The sequence below is a fragment of the Bactrocera dorsalis genome, chromosome 4, assembly GCF_023373825.1.
Source record: "Bactrocera dorsalis isolate Fly_Bdor chromosome 4, ASM2337382v1, whole genome shotgun sequence".
NCBI classification, from domain to species: Eukaryota; Metazoa; Arthropoda; class Insecta; order Diptera; family Tephritidae; genus Bactrocera; species Bactrocera dorsalis.
Window position 1 is genome coordinate 33,917,363 of NC_064306.1, and position 9,953 is coordinate 33,927,315.

At 38.0% G+C, this 9,953-nt stretch overlaps 2 protein-coding genes across 2 annotated transcripts; one reads left to right on the top strand and one right to left on the bottom strand.

The window, feature by feature from the left end:
* Window positions 1-1,306, top strand: LOC105233037 (antigen 5 like allergen Cul n 1). The gene is made up of 3 exons (XM_011214978.4): window positions 1-406; window positions 476-879; window positions 957-1,306. The coding sequence occupies exons 1-3, from the start codon at window positions 260-262 to the stop codon at window positions 1,210-1,212; spliced, it is 807 nt and encodes a 268-aa protein (XP_011213280.2). The 5' UTR covers window positions 1-259; the 3' UTR covers window positions 1,213-1,306.
* A 136-nt stretch (window positions 1,307-1,442) lies between these two features.
* Window positions 1,443-6,824, bottom strand: LOC125778398 (serine-rich adhesin for platelets-like). Its single transcript, XM_049455753.1, has 3 exons — window positions 6,491-6,824; window positions 3,091-6,418; window positions 1,443-2,937 (listed from the first exon to the last, which is right to left on the bottom strand). The coding sequence occupies exons 1-3, from the start codon at window positions 6,807-6,809 to the stop codon at window positions 1,707-1,709; spliced, it is 4,878 nt and encodes a 1,625-aa protein (XP_049311710.1). The 5' UTR covers window positions 6,810-6,824; the 3' UTR covers window positions 1,443-1,706.
* Window positions 6,825-9,953: the final 3,129 nt, after the last annotated feature.

Sequence of the window (9,953 nt, forward strand, 5' to 3'; positions counted from 1 at the left end):
CACTCCTCTATGCGTCAGAGTGTGTTTTGTAAACAAAGTAAAATATTGTGTTGTTTAAAGATAAGTGCCAATAAAATAAAGTGAAAAAGTCGCTGTTATCTATCTACTAACGAAATATTAAGTACGAATAAGCAGGTGTCGGGGATTTTCCTCCGAAACAGCTAGTAGGGTTGCGAATATATAAAGCGCCAACTAGATTTAGCATCGACAAAATCAGTTCGCGTGTGAAGCAAAGAGTTTGTGTTGACCTGGAAGTAAAATGCTATTAAAATACTTGGGAGTTTTGGCGCTACTAGGCGCGGCAGCAGTTGTCGACGCCGGCCTCAGTGATGTGGACTACTGTAGTCCGGCCTATATGTGCAGTGGACGCAGAGAAAAGCATGTTTTGGCTTGCAATCATACCGGAGTGAGTATGAAAGTACTTTTTCATTTAAGATTATTATATTAAATATAATCAAACCATTTTTTTCCACAGACTTTTGATGCGCGCTGTCCGCCAAATGCCGAAATACTGCCTATGACTGAAGAATTTAAAAAACTCTTCTTAGGTGAACACAATAAATATCGCAACGAGATAGCGAAGGGTTTAACTTTCGAGCCGGCTGCAGCCATGGCCACCTTGGAATGGGACGACGAGCTTGCGTACTTTGCCGAATTCAATGTAAAGCAATGTGGTATCATTTATGAGGATCAGAAATGCTTTACCACTGCACGCTACAATACGCTCGATCAAAATATCGGTTGGCTGTTCAATACCAAATCGAAATTCAATCGTTCGAATATTTTCAATGAAATTAAGGAGCATATAAGGGTTAATTGGTATGAGCAGTATCACGATTGTACACAAGCCGAAATCGACTCGTATCACCCCCCACAATTGTAAGTAAAATTAATAATATATATTTTGTATTAATATTTATTCTTATTACTGACTATTTCATCTCTGTTCTCTTCAGTAAATTAATTTTACATTTTGGCAAAATGGTTATGGATCGCAATAATCGAGTTGGCTGTGCTGCTTCTCTCTACGAAACCGCATATGGCATCAATGTGCTATTCACTTGTAATTACGCCCGTCGCCTATTCTGCTACAAACCCATATACCGTTCCGGCGCTTATCCAGGTTCTCACTGTAGAACTGGCATGAATCCAATTTATCCATTTTTGTGCTCCACGAAAGAGGAGTTCAATCCAAATGATTATAAGGTTTAATTACTTAGTAAATGGAGCTAACTAAATTCTGGAATCAAACTAAACTAAAATAAATAAATATACCGGATAAAAAATAAAAATTCCGAAAAATATACTACGAACTTCAAAAAATATACTCCGTATTTAGTTAATTTCAGTTAATCTGCGCGGAATTCCTATATCCATTTTGTATACTTGTAGATACCGCAATTTATCGATGGTCGTGAATGTTTACGAAATTTGTATGAAATATATCCATAAGTGCTTTCGGAGCTAAGTATAAGATTAAGCAGGTTACGGTACTTTATAGAAGACGTCAATTAAACCGATGACGTCAGAAAAAAAGGAGATTTATATTGTATACTTAACTAAAATAATTAAACAAATTAAATTAAATAAAAACTAACAAATTAAAAAATAAAAAATTGACTGCTGTTAAAAAAAAAAGTGATAACTTCGAAACACGAAGATCATAGCGGAAGTAAGGCTACCTATATCTTCATCTGTACATGGTACTATTTACCAAGCACCGTCAAATGAACTAATATATCACAATTTGTGCCATGCAACACAGATTTATAAGTGGCGCTAGATGAAAGTGCCGGAGTTGTAGATTCCATAGCATCAAGATCCTCGGTTGTTCCTTCTACCCTTGATAATGCAGTAATACCCTTTGAACTGTTGGAGGCTTCGTCGACTGTTGTGCTCTCTTCAATTACAGACGACGGTGTTGTACCATCTGAAGTCCTAAAAGATCCATCGACTCTTGTGCTTCCTTCGGTTGATAGCGATGTTGTAGCATCTGAAGTGCTGGACGCTTCATCGACTGTTGTGCTCTCTTCAGTTGATGATGATAGTGTTGTAACATCTGAAGTGCTAGAAGATCCGTCATCTCTTGTGCTCTCTTCAGTTGATGATGATGGTGTTGTAACATCTGAAGTGCTAGAAGATCCGTCATCTGTTGTGCTCTCTTCAGTTGATGATGATGGTGTTGTAACATCTGAAGTGCTGGAAGATCCATCACCTGTTGTGCTTCCTTCAGTTGATGATGATGGTGTTGTAACATCTGAAGTGCTAGAAGATCCGTCATCTGTTGTGCTTCCTTCAGTTGATAGGGATGTTGTAGCATCTGAAGTGCTGGAAGCTTCGTCGACTGTTGTGCTCTCTTCAGTTGATGATGATGGTGTTGTAACATCTGAAGTGCTAGAAGATCCGTCATCTGTTGTGCTTCCTTCAGTTGATAGGGATGTTGTAGCATCTGAAGTGCTGGAAGCTTCGTCGACTGTTGTGCTCTCTTCAGTTGATGATGATGGTGTTGTAACATCTGAAGTGCTAGAAGATCCGTCATCTGTTGTGCTCTCTTCAGTTGATGATGATGGTGTTGTAACATCTGAAGTGCTAGAAGATCCGTCATCTCTTGTGCTCTCTTCAGTTGATGATGATGGTGTTGTAACATCTGAAGTGCTAGAAGATCCGTCATCTGTTGTGCTTCCTTCAGTTGATAGCGATGTTGTAGCATCTGAAGTGCTGGACGCTTCATCGACTGTTGTGCTCTCTTCAGTTGATGATGATGGTGTTGTAACATCTGAAGTGCTAGAAGATCCGTCATCTGTTGTGCTTCCTTCAGTTGATAGGGATGTTGTAGCATCTGAAGTGCTGGAAGCTTCGTCGACTGTTGTGCTCTCTTCAGTTGATGATGATGGTGTTGTAACATCTGAAGTGCTAGAAGATCCGTCATCTGTTGTGCTTCCTTCAGTTGATAGGGATGTTGTAGCATCTGAAGTGCTGGAAGCTTCGTCGACTGTTGTGCTCTCTTCAGTTGATGATGATGGTGTTGTAACATCTGAAGTGCTGGAAGATCCATCACCTGTTGTGCTTCCTTCAGTTGATGATGATGGCGTTGTAACATCTGAAGTGCTGGAAGATCCATCACCTGTTGTGCTTCCTTCAGTTGATAGGGATGTTGTGGCATCTGAAGTGCTAGAAGATCCGTCATCTGTTGTGCTTCCTTCAGTTGATAGGGATGTTGTAGCATCTGAAGTGCTGGAAGCTTCGTCGACTGTTGTGCTCTCTTCAGTTGATGATGATAGTGTTGTAACATCTGAAGTGCTAGAAGATCCGTCATCCGTTGTGCTTTCTTCAGTTGTTAGGGATGTTGTAGCATCTGAAGTGCTGGAAGCTTCGTCGACTATTGTGCTCTCTTCAGTTGATGATGATGGTGTTGTAACATCTGAAGTACTAGAAGATCCGTCATCTGTTGTGCTCTCTTCAGTTGATGATGTTAGTGTTGTAACATCTGAAGTGCTAGAAGATCCATCACCTGTTGTGCTTCCTTCAGTTGATAGGGATGTTGTGGCATCTGAAGTGCTGGACGCTTCATCGACTGTTGTGCTCTCTTCAGTTGATGATGATGGTGTTGTAACATCTGAAGTGCTAGAAGATCCATCACCTGTTGTGCTTCCTTCAGTTGATTGGGATGTTGTGGCATCTGAAGTGCTGGAAGCTTCTTCGAATGTTGTGCTCTCTTCAGTTGATGATGATGGTGTTGTAACATCTGAAGTGCTAGAAGATCCGTCATCTGTTGTGCTTCCTTCAGTTGATAGCGATGTTGTAGCATCTGAAGTGCTGGACGCTTCATCGACTGTTGTGCTCTCTTCAGTTGATGATGATGGTGTTGTAACATCTGAAGTGCTGGAAGATCCATCTACAGTTGTGCTTCCTTCAGTTGATTGGGATGTTGTGGCATCTGAAGTGCTGGAAGCTTCTTCGAATGTTGTGCTCTCTTCAGTTGATGATGATGGTGTTGTAACATCTGAAGTGCTAGAAGATCCGTCATCTGTTGTGCTTCCTTCAGTTGATAGCGATGTTGTAGCATCTGAAGTGCTGGACGCTTCATCGACTGTTGTGCTCTCTTCAGTTGATGATGATGGTGTTGTAACATCTGAAGTGCTGGAAGATCCATCTACAGTTGTGCTTCCTTCAGTTGATAGGGATGTTGTGGCATCTGAAGTGCTGGACGCTTCATCGACTGTTGTGCTCTCTTCAGTTGATGATGATGGTGTTGTAACATCTGAAGTGCTAGAAGATCCGTCATCTGTTGTGCTTCCTTCAGTTGATACGGATGTTGTAGCATCTGAAGTGCTGGAAGCTTCGTCGACTATTGTGCTCTCTTCAGTTGATGATGATGGTGTTGTAACATCTGAAGTGCTAGAAGATCCGTCATCTGTTGTGCTTCCTTCAGTTGATAGGGATGTTGTAGCATCTGAAGTGCTGGAAGCTTCGTCGACTGTTGTGCTCTCTTCAGTTGATGATGATGGTGTTGTAACATCTGAAGTACTAGAAGATCCGTCATCTGTTGTGCTCTCTTCAGTTGATGATGATGGTGTTGTAACATCTGAAGTGCTGGAAGCTTCGTCGACTGTTGTGCTCTCTTCAGTTGATGATGATGGTGTTGTATCATCTGAAGTGCTAGAAGATCCGTCATCTGTTGTGCTCTCTTCAGTTGATGATGATAGTGTTGTAACATCTGAAGTGCTAGAAGATCCGTCATCTCTTGTGCTCTCTTCAGTTGATGATGATGGTGTTGTAACATCTGAAGTGCTAGAAGATCCGTCATCTGTTGTGCTCTCTTCAGTTGATAGGGATGTTGTAGCATCTGAAGTGCTGGAAGCTTCGTCGACTGTTGTGCTCTCTTCAGTTGATGATGATGGTGTTGTAACATCTGAAGTGCTAGAAGATCCGTCATCTGTTGTGCTTCCTTCAGTTGATAGGGATGTTGTAGCATCTGAAGTGCTGGAAGCTTCGTCGACTGTTGTGCTCTCTTCAGTTGATGATGATGGTGTTGTAACATCTGAAGTGCTGGAAGCTTCGTCGACTGTTGTGCTCTCTTCAGTTGATGATGATGGTGTTGTTACATCTGAAGTGCTAGAAGATCCGTCATCTGTTGTGTTCTCTTCAGTTGATGATGATGCTGTTGTAACATCTGAAGTGCTAGAAGATCCGTCATCTGTTGTGCTCTCTTCAGTTGATAGGGATGTTGTAGCATCTGAAGTGCTGGAAGCTTCGTCGACTGTTGTGCTCTCTTCAGTTGATGATGATGGTGTTGTAACATCTGAAGTGCTAGAAGCTTCGTCGACTGTTGTGCTCTCTTCAGTTGATGATGATAGTATTGTAACATCTGAAGTGCTAGAAGATCCGTCATCCGTTGTGCTTTCTTCAGTTGTTAGGGATGTTGTAGCATCTGAAGTGCTGGAAGCTTCGTCGACTATTGTGCTCTCTTCAGTTGATGATGATGGTGTTGTAACATCTGAAGTGCTAGAAGATCCGTCAACTGTTGTACTCTTTTCAGTTGATGATGATGGTGTTATAACATCTGAAGTGCTGGAAGCTTCGTCGACTGTTGTTCTCTCTTCAGTTGATGATGATAGTGTTGTAACATCTGAAGAGCTAGAAGATCCGTCAACTGTTGTGCTTCCCTCAGTTGATAGGTATGTTGTAGCATCTGAAGTGCTAGAAGCTTCGTCGACTGTTGTGCTCTCTTCAGTTGATAGGGATGTTGTAGCATCTGAAGTGCTGGAAGCTTCGTCGACTGTTGTTCTCTCTTCAGTTGATGATGATAGTGTTGTAACATCTGAAGAGCTAGAAGATCCGTCAACTGTTGTGCTTCCTTCAGTTGATAGGGATGTTGTAGCATCTGAAGTGCTGGAAGCTTCGTCGACTGTTGTGCTCTCTTCAGTTGATGATGATGGTATTGTAACTTCTGAAGTGCTAGAAGATCCGCTTCCTTCAGTTGATAGGGATGTTGTAGCATCTGAAGTGCTGGAAGCTTCGTCGACTGTTGTGCTCTCTTCAGTTGATGATGATGGTGTTGTAACATCTGAAGTGCTAGAAGATCCGTCATCTGTTGTGCTTCCTTCAGTTGATAGGGATGTTGTAGCATCTGAAGTGCTGGAAGCTTCGTCGACTGTTGTGCTCTCTTCAGTTGATGATGATAGTGTTGTAACATCTGAATTGCTAGAAGATCCGCTTCCTTCAGTTGATGGGGATATCGTAGCATCTGAAACGCTGGAAGATTCGTCGACTGTTGTGCTCTTATCAGTTGTTAATGACGATTGTTGTCTTTTTGTGGTTGTTAATCTAAGCGTTACGGGTGACTCCGCTGTAGTTATTGATGTTAAACTGTCACTTTCGGTGTTTGGATTAGGTGTTGTTACATCTGTGGAACGATCTGTAAGTTTTGTGTTATTAACTCAAATTGGTTTTGCTTAATAGAGCTCTTTTGGTTTCCATTCATACTTACATAGAAGACCAGCCTGGATTTTATTGTCTAGAATCAATGAGCCACTTTCGGGTTTTGGCTCATTATAAATATTGAACAGTTCTTCCGAAATTGTACTCCATAGAGGAGTACTATATATAGGGTAAGAAGTAGTTGAAGCTGTGATCTGGTCAGTCATAGTCGCCTCGCTAGTTGTGTTGGTTTTGTTTTTACAAATAGTGCGAAACTGTATAATAAACTTTAAGGCCCCAAAGCCACTATGTAAAACGACGGTTTTGTTTATTGGCATATCGTTTCCAAGAACGATCAAAAGACAAAGCATGAATATATGTTTTAGCATTTTTGTTTTTATAAATATTCGGTTTTGTTATTGACATCTGTATAGTACATCCAAGTGTTGTCTTTTAAGTGGTATATTTTTTAAGGTTTTAAGATTCTAGGACTGTTGTCAGGCACTTCTTTAACCGACCGTTTTTCGCGTTACTGAAAATAAAAGATGTTTTGTACAATAAGTTGCAGGGATTATAGAAAATAATATGGCATCCATACATAACTGTTTTAAAGGAAGAAAATCGGTCTACTATCACACTTATTTCCCATAAATAAATTTCCCAGTTTAAAATTCCATCAGTGCCACTTTAAATTGATAAATCAAGTTGCGATGAAGATCTTTGATAATACTTTGCCCAAAAGGTGTCTTTAATTCTAAATGTATTATTTTCGTTTTTTAACAAACCTTTTGTCGAATATTTCGGTGAGTGTGGTATATATATAGTATATATAACATTGATCGGTTGAAATTTTAAACCCTAAAGTAGTTTCCTGGCTTTGAGTCTTGCAATTTGCAAGAGTATAAATTGTTCGTTTGCACCCGAGCTTAGCCCTTCCTTTTTCTTTTTTTATTAGCTTAAGTTATGTACAACATTCATATATACTCCATAAACATTACTCCGCGCAGGATATGTTCTATATATATGTATATACACTAACTAGTCTCTTAGTTTTATCTGAACATGTGTCCTTTTCTCCTAGAGGCTGCTCATTTGTCGGAACTGCCCATATCGGACTAGTATTCTATAGCGTATAGTTCTCATACAAACTGATTGATTAAAATCCAATTCTCTGTAGTCAATGGGCGAAGGATTTAATCATACCACCTTTTGCTAAAATTACAAAAATAGCTGTATGTGATCTTACCACAATGGCATAGAGCTAACATAGACTGTGACAAAAAAGCATCCGAGATTTGTAATTAAATTCCTTCGGTAAATGATACTTCATAAAAAAAAATAATTTTTCTCCGTTGGTAGGACTGTCCTTAATAACTATGTCAAATATGATCCGAATCTGTCTACCCGTTTGTTTATAGCATTTGCTTAAGTCGCAACACCTCAGTAGTGCGTTACTATTACAATGGATAAAAATATTGAACAAAGAGTTTGTCTCAAATTTTTGTATATCTAACCAAATTTCGTTTGCGGAATGGTTGCGAATTTTGGTAAAGGCTTCCCATGATTCAGTTTTATCAGAAACATAAGTCTACGAGTGGTACAAAGCCTTCAAAGCCGGCCGAGAGATCGTTGAAGACATGCCTCGTTCTGGACAACTTTCCACCTCTTCAACTGATGAAAATATGAAAACAGGGAAGGAGATGGTGCTTGAAAATCGTCAGGGAAGTATTAGAGAGATGGCAATAGAGCTCGACATCTCTCGCGATTCCGTTCGAATGATTTTGGTGTATATTTTAGCTCCAAAAACTGTTCTCGCTCGACTCCTCCCGATCAAGCTGATTTTTTTTCGAAAAGAGTACTATTGTTGGTTGTAAGGGGTACATAATCCCATTGTGATGATAAGGATTAGATGAGTTGTCATCGAGGTGAACCAACTGTAGGCCCAGAAAACGTGCTGTTTTGACGGAGTTGGACCATTGAGAGAGTGGTATCAGATGTTTTGGGTTAGCAGGACATACAAAGATGTGGCTAGTGTCATGTGGGGACTCGTTGCACGCTGGACAAAATTTTTTAGGAAAAAGTACTGTAAAAAGGTCTCTTAGGACAAGCTTGGTCGTGGAAATTCCGATTTCACATTCATGGAGAGCATTATAACTGCGATGAGACATGAGTTGATGAGTTGGATATGCAAACAAGTCAACAATCATCGAAACGGAACCCGTTTTTAGACGATCGAACGCTTCTGTAAAATGTTAACATAAGTGAATCACTTTTGGTGAGGATAACGACAGAATGAACATTGATGAGTAATTAAATATTTTGCGTTTTATTCACAATTTCCGGATACTATTTTGTCACAATATACATACTGACCGATTAAAAGTTATTTTTTGGATTATTTTATTTGCAAAGGGGAGTATAGATTTTTTTTTTAATGTTATTAGTTTCAGGTTATTTACAACACTTTTTAATAGATATTTCCATAAAGTAGTTAATTATATTCTTGTTTCTTGGTTGGATTGAACGAAGAAATTTAACACTCACTTAGAATTCGCACTATAAAAATAACAGTACAATAAACGCATATAAATTTATAGTATCCAATATGTATAAACATCCTTTTTTAAATTCAAAAGTCATATTTATTTCACTTCATAATATAAAAAATGAAAATGCATAGAATTTTCTTGTGCATTTGTGTCACTTCAAAAACATTTTTAACATTTTAAAACATTTTTGATCACCTTTGGTATTCATTTTTTATTATTATTATTTTTTTTTTTATTAACTTTATTATTTACTCATCTGAATTCAGCTAATTAGAAATGTGAAATGCTCTTCTCCAATGATTACAGTCACACACACTACCCTTCACTTTCAAGAAGCTTGGCTGTATTTATTTCAAACTAACACATTTTTCTACACAGTTTATGTTTTTTTTTTCAAAACACCAAACATTTATTTTATTATAGATAAACAATTTTTTTTGTTACTTTCAAAAATCCTTTTTTCGAATCACTAAGAAAAATAACTATCATACTTTTTCATTTAACGCACAATATTATCTGGAAAAATATTTTTATTCCATTTATATTATGTTCACTTAACAATTATAAAATATTTGTGATTATTACACAGGACTCTGAAAACAAAAACAGTATTTTAAATACCAACAATTTTTAACCACATATTTGAAATTAAAAATTGTGTCTAATTTTATTTATCAATTATTTTTTAATTTTTTTTTTAATTTTATCTCTCATCTCTTTAAAATCCTAGAAAATTTTTTGGATTAATCCTTTTTAAATCACTGAAAAATATCATTTTTATTATATTTTTTTGAGTAAAAATGAAATATCCATAAAACTTCTTTAAAACAATTTTTTAATATTTACTTAATATTTTTTTAAATGTAACAAATATAAGAAGTCATATTTTCTTACACTTTTTATACACGGAAAACTTTTTCACAACTTGCGGATTATTTTATCCTGATTTCAGGACTAAATCCTGTTACACTAATCTTTTCACAA